The sequence below is a fragment of the Scyliorhinus torazame genome, chromosome 3 (assembly GCF_047496885.1).
Source record: "Scyliorhinus torazame isolate Kashiwa2021f chromosome 3, sScyTor2.1, whole genome shotgun sequence".
Taxonomy (NCBI): Eukaryota; Metazoa; Chordata; class Chondrichthyes; order Carcharhiniformes; family Scyliorhinidae; genus Scyliorhinus; species Scyliorhinus torazame.
The window spans coordinates 206,715,282-206,736,595 of record NC_092709.1 but is presented as its reverse complement, the minus strand read 5'-3'; the positions used below and the strand labels follow the sequence as shown (position 1 = coordinate 206,736,595).

General features: G+C 46.4%; 1 protein-coding gene across 1 annotated transcript in view; it reads right to left on the bottom strand.

Annotated features, from left to right (window-relative positions):
• Window positions 1–17,017, bottom strand: part of LOC140409410 (exocyst complex component 1-like) — a 49,397-nt gene extending 32,380 nt beyond the window's left edge. Inside the window, exon 1 of the mRNA XM_072497852.1 lies at window positions 16,891–17,017. Coding sequence (XP_072353953.1) covers window positions 16,891–17,017 — 127 coding nt within the window. The remainder of the gene's footprint in view (window positions 1–16,890) is intronic.
• Window positions 17,018–21,314: the final 4,297 nt, after the last annotated feature.

Here is a 21,314-nt window from a genome sequence, read left to right as displayed (position 1 = left end):
AACTTGGTCCGCCACCTTTAGGTGCGTCTCTTGGAGCATAACCACGTCTGCCCTTAGTCCTTTCAAATGCGCGAGCGCTCGGGCCCTTTTTATCGGCCCATTCAGGCCTCTCACGTTCCACGTGATCAGCCTCACTGGGGGGCTACCTGCCCCCCTCCCGTGTCGACTAGCCATTACCTTCTCTAGGCCAGTCCCATATCCCAACTCCGCGCTCCCGCTCGCTCCCCCAGCGTCGCATTCCGCCCCCGACCACCTTCTCTTTAGCCATTTCCTTTTGGATTTCCGCAGCAGCAACCCAGTTGTCCCCTTCCCCCCCCCACCCCCCCACCCCCCCACCCCCCCCACCCCCGCTAGATCCATATCTAGCTTGATTGCTCCCCCGTATCACTTCCGTAAGTCAGCTGCTTCAACTGACCCCGGCTACTCCTGCTCGCTCCTCGGCCCCCCCGGTGTGAGGGAACTCCCATCCGCCTTGCGCCTGTTTTCCCGCCTTATTCTTTCTGGCGCGGGAACATCCCTTTACCTGTCCCGCCTCTTATGGCGCAGCTCCCTTTCCCCTCCCCCTCTCCTTCCCCATTCTCTGACTATGTCCCGCCTCTCCCCCCTCACTGGCGCCCACATTTCCCCAGTGTCCCCCCCTTCCCTGTTTACTTCTCGCTTAACTTTCACCATCCCATTAACAAAAACAATAATAACAACAATAACAGTTCCCTGCAGCATCAGTCCCTCAGTTCCGGTCCAGTTTCTCTTCATTGATGAAGGACCATGCTTCCTCCGCCGTCTTGAAATAATATTGTCTCTCCTGATGCGTGACCCATAGTCTTGCCGGCTGCAGCATCCCAAACTTCACATTCCTTTTGTGCAAAACCTCTTTGGCTCGGTTGAAGCTCGCCCTCCTTCTCGCCACCTCCGCACTCCAATCCTGGTAGATCCTTACCACCGCAATCTCCCATCTGCTACTCCGCACCTTTTTGGCCCATCTCAGGACCTCTTCTCTGTCCTTAAGGCGGTAGAATCGCACTATTATCGCCCTTGGTGGTTCTCCCGCTTTTGGTCTTCTCGCCGGGATCCGATTTGCCCACTCCACCTCCATGGGGCCCGCATGGGCCTCAGCACCCATCAGTGAGCTCAGCATCTTACTTGCGTACGCTCCACAGTCCACTCCTTCCACACCTTCCGGGAGACCTAGTATCCTAAGGTTCTTCCTTCGCGCTCCATTTTCAAGGGCCTCAATCCTGTCAGCACACTTTTTATGAAGTGCCTCGTGCGTCTGAGTCTTGACCGCCAGGCCCAGGACCTCGTCCTCAATACCTGACACCTTCTGCTCCACCACGCGAAGTTCCGTCTCCTGGGTCTTTAAAGTCTCCTTAAGCCCCTCAATTGCCTGTAACAACGGGGTCATTACCTCCTTCTTCAGCAGGTCCACGCACCGTCTCACCACCTCGTCCTGCTCAGGCTCCCATGTCACCTGTGGTTTCTCCGCCGCCATTTTGTTTCACTCCCTCTCTCTCTCTCTCTGATCTTCTGGCTGCAGATTCTTTGGGCTGCAGCCGCCGCCGCCGGTTTTTCCCTCCGTCTTTCGGGGGGGGCTCCCTTCCCTCGCGCCTTGCACCGGGTTTTACGGCCGAAGTTCCGTCGGAGCTGGAGCCGCCGAAACGTGCGGCTAGCTCATCCCTGCCGCAACCGGAAGTCCGGTGTGTTGCATTATTAATCATTACTTGGACTTGAACCACGTGGCGGTATCAGAAAGATACCTGGCGACTCAAGAGCAAAGGTGACCGAATGAGAATAAGTAAACTAAGGCTAAAACGAGCAACACCATTAATCTGCTTTATTTTACAGACAGAAACTGAACATGAAGATGGTGATATTTAAGGCAAATCCCACTTCTTCACTCAATCCCATGTCCCTTTTCAAAATATGGAAAAAAATGGTCGACTTTTGCACTGCCATCAGCAGTGGCATTTGTTGCTACGGGATTTTGGAATGGCTTTGTAACATTCAGAGTGCGATGCACATTATGGTGTTCTTATCCGTGGGTCAACCAAAACTCCTCATGAAGATTCACTACTTCAGATGGCAAGTATGGAATCAATGCATCTTTGGACTGTAGCCCAATAATTCTGAATTAATTATAATTTTAAATTTTCCACCTGTATTTTCAGGCAATGGAGACATCCTGTCAACTCACAAATACTTAATAAGGAGGCCCACACATACTAAAAGTTAAAATCAATTGATATTTTGAACATTTCTTGACATGAACATTTCAATAATCTGACAAATCTTGTACTCAAGTGGCTTTTTCGCATGATTTATCGGATTTTTTGAAGGTGACTTTTTGAAGTGATTTAGAGTCAGTATCGTCTCACAGCATCATGTACAGCAGAAATGCAAGCCACTGGGTTCTCTGCTGAACTATCCAGGCAGTCCTACTACCCGTTCTATCCCTGTAACACAGCAAGTTTATCTCCTTCAAAGACCCATCCAATTTCCTTTCGTATCTTTGATCATCTCTACTTCCTCCACGCTTGTGGACTGTGAATTCCAGGTCATTACCACTCGCTGCATTATAAAGCTTTTCCTCACATCCACTCCCCTGCACCTTTTGCCCAAAATCTTAAATTTGTGTCCCATATTATCCTGGTACCATTAACTAATACGAACAATTCCCTTGTCTACCGTATCGATATTCATGCTTAAACTTATTTTACTTTTTAAAAATAGTTTTACACTTTTAATTTTGTACAGTTAATTATGCATAGTAAAAATATGATTATTTAATGCCTTTTTATTGCGGCAACATTGTGCGTGTAAGACACACCCACAACTGCCTGCTGTTTTTGCCCAAATCAGCCTTAAGTTACACTGAGATCTTTCTGTGGTGACATAGCCAATGATGGAAAAACGTGACATGCTTCTACCTCTACCACAGCTGCCATCAGCTAACTGAACACCTATAGCCCATGTGCAAAGAACATTTAAAGCTGAAAGACATTTCTTAAAGTCCACAGCAACTCATGGTGGGTGGGATCCTCGCTCAAGAATTCTTTATTTGAATGTCAGTGGTGAGCACCACTGATCGCAAAATCTGAGCCATTAATAAATTAAAGGCCCTAAACCTCGTGTGGGCAGACTTACTTGTTTTGGGTGTTATTTTTAGCACTGGGCACCAGGCCTAGATCGTGCCATCTCCTGTACTACAATCTTAGTACGAATGTTTCTCCTTTTCATATAATCTGAGTAAAAAGGAAAGACGTGCATCTGCAAAATACCTTTTTTTTTTAATAAGCATTTTATTGAGGCATTTTTGGTATAGAAACAACAACAAAACAGACAAGATACATGAAACCATAAACATAGTGCAAAAACCGTTTACCTTTCGTACAGGTCCCACCCTTATTACCCCCCTACTCTAACCTAAACTACTCCCCCCCCCCACCCCCGCCATCTGCTGACGATTAATTTTCCTCAAGGATGTCGACGAACGGTTGCCACGTCCGGGTGAACCTTAACAGTTAACCTCTCAAGGCGAACTTAATTTTCTCCATACAGAGAAAGCTAGCCATGTCCGATAGCCAGGTCTCCGACTTTGGGGGCTTTGAGTCCCTCCATGCCAATAGTATCCGTCTCCGGGCTACCAGGGAAGCAAAGGCCAGAACATCTGCCTCTTTCTCCTCCTGGATTCCCGAATCCTCCGACACCCCGAAAATCGCCACCTCTGGACCCAGTGCCACCCTTGTTTTTAAAACCTTGGACATGACGTTCGCAACCCCCTGCCAAAATCCCCGAAGCTTTGGACATGTCCAAAACATGTGGACATGGTTCGCTGGTCCTCCCGTGCATTTTGCGCACCTGTCCTCCACCCCAAAGAATCTGCTCATCCTGGCCACTGTCATGCGAGCCCGGTGAACAACCTAAAATTGTATCAGGCTGAGCCTGGCACATGTTACAGACGCGTTGACTCTATTCAACGCGTCTGCCCATAAATGCAGCATGGTAGCATTGTGGATAGCACAATTGCTTCACAGATCCAGGGTCCCAGGTTCAATTCCCGGCTTGGGTCACTGTCTGTGCAGAGTCTGCACATTCTCCCCGTGTGTGCGTGGGTTTCCTCCGGGTGCTCTGGTTTCCTCCCACAGTCCAAAGATGTGCAGGTTAGGTGGATTGGCCATGCTAAATTGCACTTAGTGTCCAAAATTACCCTTAGTGTTGGGTGGGGTTACTGGGTTATGGGGATAGGGTGGAGGTCTGGAACTTGGGTAGGGTGCTCTTTCCAAGAGCCGGTGCAGACTTGATGGGCTGAATGGCCTCCTTCTGCACTGTAAATTCTAATTCTATGATAAACCATTCTCTATCTCACCTCCCAGCTCCTCCTCCCACTTACGCTTCAGCTCCTCGGTCTGCGTCTCCTCCGACCCCATAAGCTCCTTATAGATGTCTGGAACGCTCCCCTCCCCTCCCCACCCTCTGAAAATTATCCTGTCCTGAATCCCCCTCAGTGGTAGGAGCGGGAAGGTTGCCACCTGTTTACGAAGGAAGTCCCGCATCTGCAAGTATCTGAATTTGTTTCCGCTCGTCAGCCCAAACTTTTCCTCCAGCACCTTCATACACGGAAAGCTCCCCTCTGTGAACATATCCCCCATCCTCTCAGTCCCCGCTCTCCGCCACATCCGGAACCCCCCATCCATACTCCCCGGGGCAAACCGGTGGTTATCACAAATTGGGGCGCAGACCGATGCTGCCACGGCTCCCACATGCCGCCTCCACTGGCCCGAAACTTTCAGGGCTGCCACCACCACAGGGCTGGTGGAGTACCGTGCCAGCGGGAGCGGCAGAGGTGCAGTTACGAATGCCCCCAGATTGGTGCCCTTACAAAAAGCCGCCTCCATATGCACCCACACCGACCCCTCCCCCACCACCCACTTCCTGATCATGGCTATGTTAGCCGCCCAGTAATAATTACTGAAGTTTGACAGCGCCAGCCAGCCCTCTCCCCGGCTCCGCTCGAGCATTACCTTCCTTACCCGCGGTGTCTTGCCCGCCCAGATCACCCTGTTGACCCACTTAAAAAAGGAACGCGGAATAAAAATGGGGAGACATTTGTAGCCACCTGGGATGGCCACGTCCCGATTACAAAATGGACACTTGCAAAGAATGCAGGGAAAATTGGACAATACTAAGAAACGAGCAGGTGCAAGGTCTGTCTGTTGATTAGAACCTTAAACTCTCAGACAGGACAGAAACTGCCAAGCAATCTACATACTATTGAGCCATCTCTGGGGACAATAGGGAAACATTTAGATACACAATGTTAAGGCAGACTCCCCGACGCCAGAAGAGACTAAAACAAAGCAGACCAACAGTCACCTAGGACACGCCCAGCAATCAGGGAACCACCCCTCTATTGGAGGAAGGTCGATAGGGATGATTGGGAAAGACCCAATTAGTTGAGGCCAAGTTCAAGGCCCGCCCAAAAGCGAGCGAAGCCCTTTTTAGTATAAAAGGTATTCCCCAAGGGAGAATCTCTCTCCTTTGGCTTTGGCTCTCAGCGAAGAGAGAGACCAGCCCAGCAGCTGCATCAGACCAAGTAAGTCCCAAGTCAACGCACGCTACGAGATAGACGCTCCTAGTTGCTACCCTGTAAACAGCTCAACCCAGCAGCCTCAGAACCGAGCAACGGCCATTGTTCCTCTGACTGAGTGGGCACCCGAAGCTAAGTATAGGCTTTAGTAATAGTGGTAGTTTAGTTTGTAGAGGTTATGCATGAGTAGATCTGACTGTGTGTAAATAAATGAGCATTGCTTTTGAACTTACTAACTGGTGTATCGAGTCATTGATCAGTATTCGGTTCTGTACCTTATGGCGGTGTCGAAAGATACCTGGCGACTCTTGAGCAAACGTAATTAAACAGAGCCAAATTAAGAAACAGCTAAAGTTAGCAACATTTACTGGCGACATCTGACGGGACTCAACTTAGAAGTGGCCTAACCACTCCGAGAGAACCCAAAATTTGAATTGAGAATCCAATTGGAACAGAAAAACCACAAACGTCGAAACAGTACTGATCAAGCCTCTGAGATTCGGAAGTGTGTTAATGCATGCGTACTAACAGGGATATAAGGTAAACCTGAGAGATTTTGTTGCGTAAAACTGTCGGGAGTTTTGTAGGCCGGAAATTAGCGTAAGCCGTACCCGTGTTTACATCACCACTTTATCGCCCCCTGTTCCAAATTCAGTAGAGAACCTAGATAGAGAAAATGGCAATGAAGGCATGGAATGCCTTATGAACCCCCAGGAATTCGAAGTCGCAGCGACCAGTAGAGTAGGACAGTGTCCAGTTTGGGAAGATGAGATCAGGAAATATCTCAAAGGTAAAGGATGGCCCCTTTGGAGTGAATTCTGCGATAATGAGAAATAGGACCCGGGAGTATCGGACATACTTGGTGGGAGAACCTGTCAGAGATCCAAAGAAGAGCTTGGGAAAAGCTCGCAAGCCGATGGCAATCGTGTCCTGTTTGGCACAATTGTGAGGCACAGAGGAGGTCGTTAGGATGCTCCATAGAGAGATAGAGGAGAGAGACCGAACCAGTGAGGTAGACGTGAATGACGTAGAAAAGGAGAATCGAGATTTAAAAGAGCAGTTAGCAGCAAGGGACAGAGAGGTTGATGATGCCAAGAGGGCACATCAGTCTTGTCTCGCGCATTTGAACAGTTTTCCGATGCAATATGATAAGGCCTACCAGGACACGCAACGTGCGGTCTTGGTAAGACAAGAAACAGAACAGCAAGTTGAGAAATTGCAGAAGCAATGCAATGATTTAAAAGCAGCCCTATGAGCACTCCATACTTCCACAACGGAACAAAGGCAGAGCTCCGTAGACCACGCAAAGTGCCGGAGTCAAATTGCAGAATTGCAATCTCTGCTTTCCATTCAAAATCGATTTCACAGTACATTCGGACCCCAATTAGATCAAGAAAACGGCCCCGACTGGTAGGAATTGAACGGGACTGCCCATAGATACGTACATGGGACATGTACGCAGGAAAAAACCCAGAAAAGGAAAGCACCCCAACCCCCAACCGAACAGGCAGAACACCCCCCTATGAACCCTGTAACCACACACCGCAGGGCCACAGCAGAAGGAGAAGCAGATTTCCTTTACACAACCCCTTTAACCGTGATTCAATTACGGGACGCGTGTGGAATAATTACACTGTTCCTTCCCACATCCAACCCCCACCAATTTTTCGCGAAAGTCAAACAACAGGCTACCATGTACGGCCTGGATGAAAAGGAGCAAGTGAAGCTCACAGTTTTAAGCCCCGATCCTTCAGTCATAGCAGCCCTTCCCGACCCACAGAATGTAGGAGGAGGCACACTCCAAGAGATGCACACAGCGATCCTTGATGCGATCGGCTTTAACAGAGGAGACCCCGTAGAAGGCCTAAATAAGTGTAGGCAAAAGAAAACAGAGCACCCCACAGTGTTTGCTGGACGTTTGTGGATTCACTTCACCGCAGTTTTTGGAGAGTTAGCCGTGCCCATTTGTCCCCAGATAATATGGCCAAATGGACCCCAATTCTAGTCTCCCACACCACAGAAGCAGGACGAAAAGCTTGCGCAAATTATGACCCCTCAGATGAGGCCCACAATGAAAAATGGGTTTTGAAGAGATTGTCCCACGCTTGGGAGCAATCAATTGCAGGCAAAACCGCATTTATAACGCCCGATGAAGAGTAGGCAGAGATGAACCCAGTTAAAGAACACCAGAACTAAATGAGGGCAGGAATAGCCCACCCCAGCCGGACAGCTGGGACACTTTGCACGAGAGTGCAATGCGTCCCAGAAGCAGCAAAGAAACCAACAGACAGGCACCCTAAACAGGAATAGGGCAAAGCCAATCCATAGCGTTCGCGCCCATTCAGAGAATGCAGACATGAACGACACCAACTGACGGTGTTCGGGCTCCCCAACTTGGGTCTGCGACACCCTTTGGGACAAGTCTGGTAGACCGGTAGTACCAGGCAAAGTCCGGGGACAACCCGTAGAATTTCTTTGGGATACAGGAGGGTCCCGCACCACACTCAATTCCTCCACGATGTTTCAGCGAGACACGTGGCCCACAACAGACACCATCACACTCAGTGGATTTACAGGCCATTTACAACAGGGACACATCACAGCCCCTGTAGCAATACAGATAGGGAACATCACAACTAAGCACCCCGTAGTTTTAGTTGAAACCCAGGCAGCAGAACATATCCTTGGGATTGATTTCATGAGCTCCCATAACCTTTCTTTCGACCCAGTTAACAAGTGTGTTTGGAAAATGGCAAAAGGCAGCACGAGCCCCCGCCACGTTCACAGTAGGAGAATACGTAAATAGGATTAGCTCAGTAGGTGACTTCTGGTTCGAACCTCGAGCAATTAGTGCAGACAAACAGGTTAGGGCAGTCCTGCAGGAACATAAAGCAGCATTTGCACAGCATAAGCATGACTGTGGCAGTTTGGCTGGCTTTGTGAACATTACAGGTCCCGACCCTAAACCCCAGAAGCAGTACGGATTTCGCCAGGAAGCAGAGGGAGAAATCTCCAAAGTAATAGAGATTTTGTTGGATCAAGGCGTCTCCAGATCAGTGGCCTCCACAAACAACGCCCCAATTTGGCCCATCAGGAAATCGGATGGATCATGGCGACTGACCATTGATTACCGGGAACTGAACAAAGTAACCCCAGCAGCAGCCCCCACTGTAGCCACGAGTCCCGTGACCATGCTCAAGCAGGGACACGAGTCAATTTATTTTCCGGTTTTGGACATTAGTAATGGCTTTTGGTCCATTCCATTGGCTAAAGCGTGCCAGTACAAATTCGCCTTTACATTCCAAGGGCACCAATACACGTGGACATGCCTTCCACAAAGCTTCCACAACTCCCCCTCCATTTTCCACCGACAGCTGGCAAATGGTTTAGCAAAATTTTCCCGCCCCAATTGTCTGGTAGACGACTTGTTACTACAGACAGACACAAAGGGAGAGCACATTTCGCTTCTCGCCGAGCTCCTAGCTCTCCTAAAAGAAATTGGTTATAAAGTCAACCCCAAGAAGGCCCAGATTCTGAAAGAAAACGTGATTTACTTAGGAACAGTGATCACACATGGTAAACGCGAGATCGAGCACAAGAGAATTGACTCGATCGTCAAATTGCCCCTTCCCCACAAAGTCTCAGCCCTCCGGTCATTTTTAGGACTGGTTGGCTACTGTCGAAACCATATTGACGGTTTTGCCACTAAAGCAGCGTCCCTTTCCGAACCTCTCAAGAAGCAGGCACCTTGGGAATGGCTTCCACAGCATACAGATGCCGTGGACGCTTTAAAAAGAGCACTCAGCACAGCCCCCGCACTACAGGTCCCAGATCCACTTTCCCCATACGCAATCGAAGTTGCAAGCACCGACCGAACCCTTTCGGCCGTACTCCTCCAGGAACGCCACGACTAATTACGCCCCATAACATACGCCTCACGCGTGTTAGACCCCGTAGAGCAAGGATTTTCTGCCTGTGAAGGGCACCTGCTCGCAGTTTTTTGGGCAGTACAATACTTCACCTACATTACAGGACTCAACCCCATCACCATCCTCACAGAACACACCTCGACACAACTATTGTTAGACGGCCGACTTAAGGATGGCACAGTCAGCCAAATCCGCGCAGCCCATTCGACCCTTCTTTTACAGGGAGGGGACATCACAGTAAAACGAACCAAGACCCACACATTCCTTGCCGATAATTTGCAGTATGCAGGCACCCCTCATGAATGTGAGATCATCACCACGAAACAGAACACAGGCCCATTTATTCCCAAGACACCTCCCAGGAAAACAGGTAGTACACCCCAGAGACCCCACCCCTGAAGATTTATGTGGATGGCTCCTCCACAGTGTTAAATGGAGAATTACCAGTTGCGGTATATATGTAGAGGACGCGCAGGGACGCGCTTTAAATGAAATTTCATTAAAGTTGCCAGGACACTTAGGCTTGCAGGCAGCAGAGCTGGCAGCGATTGCATATATTGTAGACCACCCAGGCTCGTTCCCAACCCCAGCAGACATCTATTCGGACAGCTTGTATGTCTGTAATAGTTTGACAGAGTTCCTACCACTCTGTGAAACAAGAGGATTTATTTCCGCGGACGGTAAACCCCTACCCTCAGCTCCATTACTTACTTAGAGACAGCGAAGGATAGAAAATAAGGAATAATTAAGGTTCGTAGTCATCACCGTTCTTCCCCCCCCTGGTAACGTTAAAGCAGACGCCCTAGCGAAGGCAGGCTCCAGGCATGGTTATTTTTGGAACACCCCCCCCCCCTCCCCGAAAGCACCCCAGTACACGCAGTTCAGGTCTCACAGACCAACATTCAGGAAGTAGCGAAGGCACAGAAAGAGGACGAGAAACTCAGGGAAGTTTTAAAGGGAACCTTCCCAGCCCTGTATGATAAATATAGAAACGCAAACACCACACACGACGGTGTGATTTTAAAGGATGGCATTTATATAGTTCCCAGCCAGGACAGGAACTAGATCATTTGTCAGTTCCATGACAATCTTGGACACCAAGGAATTGAACCCACCCTAGCCCACCTCAGACCGCTTTGTTGGTGGCCTGATTTAAAAATCGATGTCACACATTACATTGAGAATTGCTTAATCTGTGCCCAGAGCAGATATGCTAAAAAGGCTCAACTTAGTCATACCCGCCCCGTTAGTGGACCCTGGACAAATCTCCCGATAGATTATATAGGACCTCTACCCCCGTGCAGAAATGGTTACAAGTATATGTTGGTGGCCATAGACACCTTCACAAAATGGGTGGAAGCATTTCCATCACGAACTAATACGGCCAAGACAACGGCTAAAATATTAACACACCACATATTCACAAGATGGGGACTCCCACGCAGTATAGAGTCCGATCAAGGCTCCCATTTCACAGGACGTGTCATGAAAAACATCCTCACGATTTTCGTCATTAGACAAAAGTTCCATATCGCATACCACCCCCAGTCAAGTGGTATTGTAGAACGAATGAATAGGACATTGAAAGCCACCCTCAGGAAAATGGTACAGCAGAATAACAGCACCTGGGATTCAGTACTCCCATTTGCTTTAATGTTTTTAAGAAACACGGTATCTACATCCACAGGATACACCCCCCACACCCTCATGACCGGACGCCCCATGAAAGGCACTGAGTATTTATTAGGACTGGATTTGGCCAGCCCCGCAGTCACAGCCCTCACGCATGAAAATGTGGTTACACAACTAGTACAGAACATAAAGGCAGCCCAACTCGCCGCAGCAGTGAGACTTGGAACCAGGAAGAAACAGAGCAAGGCTTGTTTTGACAACACAGTACACGCCACTGAGTTTACAGTCGGGCAACAAGTTATGCTTTCCCTTTACAACCCCACTTCATTCCTTCCCCAAAATTTTCCAGACCGTACTCCATTTCGGAAAGTCAGCCCCTCAGTATACAAAATAACCTATCCCAATGGTAAGTCTGCGTGGTTTCATATAAACCAGCTCAAGGCTTACGGCTCACAGAATAACTACACACACCACATCCTGCTCATAGCAGCAGACGATCACGCCCCGCCCATAGATGACGTATTCCTACCCTCCCCTAACCACTCCAGCCCGCCCTCAGGCACGACTTCAACTCTGCCCCCAGAGGCACGACTCCGCCTCTCACTTCCCTCAACCAGCAGCGACAGTGACAGTGATAGAGATCACGTTGACGATAGCCACAACACACCATGTTACGACTATACCCCTGTACCAGGCCCCACTCCCAGCGAATCTGAGCATGATTCTACTGACCCATTTGCGATTACATATATCAAAGCCCCTGACCCAGACCCACCGCCCGACGATTACGGATTGAAGCATAGTAGCTCCAACCTCGACACACGATTCTGGCACCGAGACAATTCGTTCAGGCTCATCCGGAATGATGAGATGGACCCCAATTCGCCCCAAGCAGCTTTAGCACGGTTACTACAGTCAAGAGTTTGGCAGCCGGGAGACGATGATGACGTAGAGTCTGACTCCCACCAAACGTTTGCGACCCGGTTCACTTTTGAGCAGTGAAGTGTCCAGATGATGGAGAAAAAAGGAATCGATGGAGAGATACGGTATCCTTTCTGATGGAACCTGCACCATGTTTGTTGAATGTTTGTTGGTTAGCGTTAACGTTAAGTGTTGTTCGTAAGCTCAAAAATTTTCACGGCCCCACGTCACCACTTCTTTAACGCCCCCTGGCTGTTAATGGAACAAGTTTGTCCCGAGACAATAGTTCAGAGGAACTAGTTTGTCAACAGAACACGACTCATAGTTGCTTTTCTAATTCGAGGCAGCCCCACACGACGACCACATTCTTACCCGTTCTTGCCGGTTGCTCAGGCAGTGGAGAAACGGCATTGGTCCCCGCCCTGCCTGAGGACCCCCCTCTGGTCAGCTACGCTCGGGTAGAGCACATACGGCATTGATCACCGTCCTACGCAGGGATTCCACCCATTTATTACCCGCCGCGGCCCATACCATAGATTGTCATAGAATTTACAGTGCCGAAGGTGGCCATCGAGTCTGCACCAGCTCTTGGAAAGAGCACCCTATCCAAGGTCAACACCTCCACCCTATCCCCATAACCCAGTAACCCCACCCAACACTAAGGGCAATTTTGGACACTAAGGGCAATTTATCATGGCCAATCCACCTAACCTGCACATCTTTGGACTGTGGGAGGAAACCGGAGCACCCGTGGAAACCCACGCACACACAGGGAGGATGTGCAGACTGCGCACAGACAGTGACCCAAAGCCGGAATCGACCCTGGGACCCTGGAGCTGTGACATACAAGCTGTCCGAATAGATGTCTGCTGGGGTTGGGAACGAGCCTGGGTGGTCTACAACATATGCAATCGCTGCCAGCTCTGCTGCCTGCAATGCTACCGTGCTGCCATTCGCACCCCATTTTGCTCATTACGTTCGAAATGCTTTTGTTTGGTTTTGGCAACCCTTAGGTTGCTTCCCTATGCTATTTACATCCTCAAACACTGGGATGGTAAATCACACAGGCTGCGAGACGGCTCGCAGTACGGCAGTATTTTTCTTAGATGTCTAGTCCAAATATTTGCTTTAAAAAAAAAAATGAGGGAGTCACAGATGGTGACCAATTATAAAGGGAAATTGGCAATAAAGGACAGACAGACAGACATATGAGATCTGAAGCAAGATAATAACAGAAATTATGCTTGTGTTCACGGAACTCCGGAACCCAGGAACCCCAGAGGAAGACAAAGAAGAAGACCGACAAGGATGAAGACAGCCTTCGTGTTCACATGGATCGTAGCGGGATCCCTTCAGTTGCGCGCGGACGCTACCCCCCTGACCCCTACCACACAAACCGTAAACGATTCTCACCTCTGTAATACACGGAACCCCGAGATAACTAGCCCCGCGACAGCTAGCAATACCCCGACCTGGTGTGATATGTTTATCACCTGGTACTCACTCTCATATGTAGTCGAAGCACTCTTAGTGCTGGCGATACTTTGCAGTGTCGTGCAAACGTTTAGAGTTAGGAAATGGCGAAAGAGAGCATATCGCTCTCGCACCCCGGTATACAGGTTTAGGTCCCCCATTTTCGGATTTCACCAGACCCCCGAACCCATTGGAACAGATTAAAATGCATCCATTTTCTTTAAGTATTCTGTGGAATAAAGAGATGTAAACCTCTGTATCTGACTGCCAGGCCAGAGAAATTTGTGTGCTGCTATTTTGTACAGGTTGAGATGTATAGATTTTTGGATTGTTTGAATAAGGATAGTTTATTGAGAATAGTTAGAGGTTCCGGTTTTTTTATTTTTCTGTAATGCATGTATTAATGTCATAGCACCCTGTAGAGTTTTATGATAATGAATGTATTTAAAATGGTTTAGGTAAAATTGTGTTGCATCGGATAGGACAGTGTAGAGCCGAAGTATAGGTGCCCCGGTTGGTCAGAGGATGAAGACGACGTAGTAGTATGAGGGTGTGTAGCCATCTGGGGTGGCCACGTCCCGATTACAAAATGGACACTTGCAAAGAATACGGGGAAAATTGGACAATACTAAGAAACGAGCAGGTGCAAGGTCTATCTGTTGATTAGAACCTTAAGCTCTCAGACAGGACAGAAACTGCTAAGCAATCTACATACTAATGAGCCATCTCCGGGGACAAAAGGGAAACATTTAGATACACAATGTTAAGGCAGACACCCCGGCGCCAGAAGAGACTAAAACAAAGCAGACCAACAATCACCCAGGACATGCCCAGCGATTAGGGAACCACCCCTCTACTGGAGGAATGTCGATACGGACGATTGGGAAAGACCCAATTAGTTGAGGCCAAGTTCAAGGCCCGCCCAAAAGCACGCAAAGCCCTTTTTAGTATAAAAGGTATTTCCACAGGGAGAATCTCTCTCCTTTGGCTTTGGCTCTCAGCGAAGAGAGAGACCAGCCTAGCAGCTACATCAGATCAAGTAAGTTCCAAGTCAACGCACACTACGAGATAAACGCTCCTAGTTGCTACCCTGTAAACAGCTCAACCCAGCAGCCTCAGAACTAGTAGGCTACGATTGGCCAGCCTGTGTTTGGAAATGTAAATTTATTTGTGTAGATCTCTTTGAATTTGAAAAGAGAAGAAATAAAAAAAGGGCAGCACGGTAGCCTTGTGGATAGCACAATTGCTTCACAGCTCCAGGGTCCCAGGTTCGATTCCAGCTTGGGTCACTGTCTGTGCGGAGTCTGCACATCCTCCCCGTGTGTGCGTGGGTTTCCTCCGGGTGCTCCGGTTTCCTCCCACAGTCCAAAGATGTGCGGGTTAGGTGGATTGGCCATGATAAAAATTGCCCTTAGTGTCCAAAATTGCCCTTAGTGTTGGGTGGGGTTACTGGGTTATGAGGATAGGGTGGTGGTGTTGACCTTGGGTAGGGTGCTCTTTCCAAGAGCCGGTGCAGACTCGATGGGCCGAATGGCCTCCTTCTGCACTGTAAATTCTATGATAATCTATGATAAACCGTGCAACGGCCATTGTTCCTCTGACTGAGTGGGCACCCGAAGCTAAGTATAGGCTTTAGTAATAGTGGTAGTTTAGTTTGCAGAGTTTATGCATGAGTAGATTTGACTGTGTGTAAATAAATGAGCATTGCTTTTGAGCTTACTAACTGGTGTATCGAGTCATTGATCAGTATTCGGTTCTGAGCCTTGTGGCAGTGTCGAAAGATACCTGGCGACTCTTGAGCAAACGTAATTAAATAGAGTCAAATTAAGAAACAGCTAAAGTTAGCAACACATTGAAATACAAATAGGAACCTCGGGAGGACCGTCATTTTCACCGTTTGTACCCTCTCAGCCAGCAACAACAGGAGTGAGTCCCATCTCCGGAAATCGTCCTTTATTTGGTCCACTAGCCGGGCCAGATTCAATTTATGCAGCCGGTCCCATTCCCGCGCCACTTGGATGCCCAAGTACCTAAAACTACCCCGTACTGACCTAAACGGCAGTTCCCCCAGTCACCCCGCCTGTCCCCTCGCCTGAACCACAAACATCTCACTCTTGTACCCCGAAAGCCGGCCGAATTCCCCTAAAACCTTCATGATTTCCTTCATCGCAAAATACCCTTTTAGGACTTTAGAATTTCTCGAAGCACTTTACAGCTAATTAGGTAATTTTTGAAGTATAATCACTGTGCTCATGTCGGAAACAGACCTGCCAACTTGTGAACAGCAAGATCCCACAAACAGCAATGAGATAATGACCCGATAATCAGCTTTACCGATGTTCATTGTAGTGGAGCCTCTATTTCTTCTTCAGACTGCTTTGAGAGATGTTTTACCTTACAGATGCAGACATGGTCTCATCCAAAATATTTACTTCCAGTTGTACAGTTTCCTTCAATGCTGCACTAAGATGCCAGCCTCAGATTATGTGTTCAAGTCTCTTGAATGGGCCTTGAACCGACAACTTTCTGATTCCGAGGTCAGCTGTCTATCACTAAGCCACAGCAAGTAGACATAAAAAGCTGCATTTCAACTTAATATTTGCATTTTTGGCTTAAGTTACACTGAGATCTTTCTGTGGTGACATAGTCAATGATGGAAAAATGTGACATGCTTCTACCTCTACCACAGCTGCCATCAGCTAACTGAACACGTACAGCCCATGTGCAAAGAACCTTGAATGATGAAAGACATTTCTAAAATGCATTTTTGAATATTGTAGAATAGCAACAAAATGTAGTCAAAAGCAATTAAAACAATGCGAGATATCAGACAAAACAGTTTCTGGTTGTCACTGAGAGAATTCTCCTGGGATATTAACAGTGCCCAACCAAGGCTGAAATGCTACAGCTGCAAGCTACAGAAAAGTGATTGAACTAATAGATAAAGTAAAACACCATCACAATGAGGCAAATAAAACAGATCCATCAGTTCAAGAAAGTTATACATTAATTAATAGGGAGCAAAACGCAATCAAAATAAAACCTGAAAATTCAGTGATCCAAAAGATTTGGGAGCAGCTGCAGGCACAACAATTAAAAAGCAGACGATGAATTCGGAACTGAACAGCCTATTTAAATAGAGGATTTTTTGCTTAAATTCCACTCAAACGGTAAACCATTAGCTCCTGTTTCAATGGATTTGATAATTTCACCATGTTCTACTTCTTAAAACAAAGTCTTTTGTGATTAAATTGAATTAACACTTATCCCCTCGTAGTTTGCCTAAAATGTATTTACAATTTACAGCGATAATGAGGACAATATGGTACTGTACATAAGTGCTGAAGTTACCTGAACTGCAAAGGTAATACCTTTCATCTTCCTGTGTAGCTGTCATTACTTCAATCACAGCAAATAAACGATCTCCATCTGGATGAAATACCTCCTTCTTTAGTGCTTTTCTGAGTAATGCTGCCATTTCCTTAACCAGACTTTGAAATGTGCAACATTTGGCAAACTTACTTCACTCGCTGTACCTGAACACAAATCAGAAGCTATCATGTATACAATCTGCATAACAGGAACTAAGTGATGTTTCTATGGATTTAAATGCTATGACACACAAAACACGATTGGATTGTAGTTTCAATCAATATTCCAGCTGGATTGCTCCCCAGAGAAATGTCTAGTAGTCATATGCAATCCATATAGATTCCATTATAGTCATTAGTTGAGATATTGATTGAATAGTATTTTCCATTAGGAAACTCGCTGTATCAGACAGAAATAAAATATATTTCAAAGTTAAAATAGTGTTGCAGTTCATAAAACTTGTCTCAGTTATTAGATTTGCTGTAAAAATCATGCAATATTAAATTTTTTGTGTACACTAATTTCTCTAATAAAGCAGCTTCAATGCTGAGTGACACGTTTATGTTTTCTCCATTGTACTAACCATATCATTGATTCTTCAATCAGTGGACCGTGGTGACATTGCTTTCAATATCTAGCCTTTATGTAAATTCATGTTTTTATTTGTGTCTAAATGTCAACCAACCTACGTACATGTTCAAATACCATTTATTCTGTCATTGTTGTTCGAAAACTCTGCTTTTTTGACATGTTGCTTGTTTAGGTTATGTGCAATTTACGTTCACATCTGAGTTCGATAATAAATAAATTGAGAATTTATTTCAATGTCCAAGAGAACTATTCTTTCTCCAGATTTCTCCCTTCCTAAAATTAATAACATGCGTGGGGTATAATTCCATGCCAGCCGGTAATGCCAAAGTGATCATTCTTCCTGCAGGACACACATTATATGTCAATGGGCTATTTAATTGGGGGGGGGGGGGTATATATGGTGAACCAACTAAAATAAGCACAGATATCTAGGTTTCTATCAGATATTGGGAAGAAAGCAGGGAAACGGAATAGCATAACATCAGCTTCCAAGGTATTCCTAAATTTAGTGCAGGTACAATTTTGTTGAAGGTGTCATTTCTAAACCCTGTCCAAGGTTTATTCTTATAATGTGGTATTAGCTACATGAGTACAAACAAAAGAAGACATCATATTACCCAATGTATTGAATAAATGATCGCCTTGAACATTTTTATGTGTTTTCCTGGTTTGAGGGCAGACCACTTGGCAGAACAGAACAGGGTAATGAAATCAGTAACACTAATAACTAGGAACTCTCTTCTGTCAGAATAAAACTTAAAGGTTCAATAGGGATTTAGCATGACTTCTCTATTTTTCTGTTTTAATCTAGAAATGAAGCCAAGTGCTTGGTTTGCTTTTTTTATGGTCTTGTTAACTTGTGCTGCAAATTTTAGCGGTTGATGTACTTGTCTTCCAAGATCTCTTTGTTTGTGTAATTCACCTAAATGCACACTTTGCAAATAGTATGTGACCAACCTATTCTTCCAACCTCACAAATATCTGTATAGAACTTAATTTGACAATTATTTTCTCATTCTGCAAGTTTAACAATGTCCTCCAGTAATTAGTTCAGTTTGAGGTTGAGAAGAGTGGATGCAATACTAGTGTTTTGAACTTAAATAAGGGCAATTATGAAGGTAAGAGAAGTGGCTAAAGCAAACTGGAAAATTAATTTAAGGAGTAGGTCAGTAGGAATGCAGTGACATTTAAGGAGATATTTCATTACAATCAACAAAGACCCATTCCATTGAGAAAGAAAGACTATGTGAAGGATGCGCCAGCTGTGGCTAATTAAGGAAGTTAAAAATTCTAGTCAAGAGTCTGGCACACATAAGGTTAATGTGGGAGTGAATATTGTACCACTGACAGTGATGTAAAAGAACACATGACCTGCACCAAGTAGCCAGTCTAGTGTTGGATAGAGCTGTGTGGACAAGCAAGCATGGAGACTGCTCTTAGCTTGAACCCTTTATTGTAAATATGTACACAGTTCTTGTAATTAATAAATACAAGCATTTAAAGTACTTAAGACTACAAAGACTTCATTAAGATCTACCGAATGGTATCCAATTCGCTCCAACAAAAATAATATTGAAGTAAAAGAAAAGGCATATAATTCCATGAAGATTACTGGCAGTTCAGAAGAAATACTAGAATGTAAAAAACAGCAAGGAATGATGAAAAGAATCATAATCATAGATATCAAAGAACAAAAAGAACAAAGAAATGTACAGCACAGGAACAGGCCCTTCGGCCCTCCAAGCCCGTGCCGACCATACTGCCCGACTAAACTACAATCTTCTACACTTCCTGGGTCCGTATCCTTCTATTCCCATCCTATTCATATATTTGTCAAGATGCCCCTTAAATGTCCCTATCGTCCCTGCTTCCACTACCTCCTCCGGTAGTGAGTTCCAGGCACCCACTACCCTCTGCGTAAAAAACTTGCCTCGTACATCTACTCTAAACCTTGCCCCTCTCACCTTAAACCTATGCCCCCTAGTAATTGACCCCTCTACCCTGGGGAAAAGCCTCTGACTATCCACTCTGTCTATGCCCCTCATAATTTTGTATACCTCTATCAGGTCGCCCCTCAACCTCCTTCGTTCCAGTGAGAACAAACCGAGTTTATTCAATCGCTCCTCATAGCTTATGCCCTCCATACCAGGCAACATTCTGGTAAATCTCTTCTGCACCCTCTCTAAAGCCTCCACATCCTTCTGGTAGTGTGGCGACCAGAATTGAACACTATACTCCAAGTGTGGCCTAACTAAGGTTCTATACAGCTGCAACATGACTTGCCAATTCTTATACTCAATGCCCCGGCCAATGAAGGCAAGCATGCCGTATGCCTTCTTGACTACCTTCTCCACCTGTGTTGCCCCTTTCAATGACCTGTGGACCTGTACTCCTAGATCTCTTTGACTTTCAATACTCTTGAGGGTTCTACCATTCACTGTATATTCCCTACCTGCATTAGCCCTTCCAAAATGCATTACCTCACATTTGTCCGGATTAAACTCCATCTGCCATCTCTCCGCCCAAGTCTCCAGACAATCTAAATCCTGCTGTATCCTCAGACAGTCCTCATCGCTATCCGCAATTCCACCAACCTTTGTGTCGTCTGCAAACTTACTAATCAGACCAGTTACATTTTCCTCCAAATCATTTATATATACTACAAAGAGCAAAGGTCCCAGCACTGATCCCTGTGGAACACCACTGGTCACAGCCCTCCAATTAGAAAAGCATCCCTCCATTGCTACCCTCTGCCTTCTATGGCCTAGCCAGTTCTGTATCCACCTTGCCAGTTCACCCCTGATCCCATGTGACTTCACCTTTTATACTAGTCTACCATGAGGGACCTTGTCAAAGGCCTTACTGAAGTCCATATAGACAACATCTACTGCCCTACCTGCATCAATCATCTTAGTGACCTCCTCGAAAAACTCTATCAAGTTAGTGAGACACGACCTCCCCTTCACAAAACCGTGCTGCCTCTCACTAATACGTCCATTTGCTTCCAAATGGGAGTAGATCCTGTCTCGAAGAATTCTCTCCAGTAATTTCCCTACCACTGAAGTAAGGCTCACCGGCCTGTAGTTCCCGGGATTATCCTTGCTACCCTTCTTAAACAGAGGAACAACATTGGCTATTCTCCAGTCCTCCGGGACATCCCCTGAAGACAGCGAGGATCCAAAGATTTCTGTCAAGGCCTCAGCAATTTCCTCTCCAGCCTCCTTCAGTATTCTGGGGTAGATCCCATCAGGCCCTGGTCATAGAATTTACAGTGCAGAAGGAGGCCATTCGGCCCAACGAGTCTGTACCGGAAAGAGCACCCTACCCAAGGTCAACTCCTCCACCCTATCCCCATAACCCAGTAACCCCACCCAACACTAAGGACAATTTTGGACACTAAGGACAATTTATCATGGCCAATCCACCATAAGGAAGGAAAAATTAGAGTACGAGAAAAAGCTAGCTAGCAATGAAAAAAAAGAGCAAGAACTTCTACAGGTATTTAAAATGGAAAAGAATAAGCTAACTGAGTATTGATCCTCTGGAGAGTGAGTCAAGGGAATTAATAATGGAAAGTAAAGAAATGGAGGATAAATTGAACAGATATTTTACTCTGTCTTCACTGCAGTGGATACTAAAAAATCCCAGAAAGAGGTGAAAGGGAGGAGAAGCTTAAAACAATTACAATCATCAGGGAAAGGGTACAGAGAAAATTATTCAAACTCAAAGCTAATAAGTCCTCAAATTCTGATGGACCTCAACCTAGGCTCTTACAAGAAGTGGCTGTTGAGACAGTAGATGCATTGGTTTTA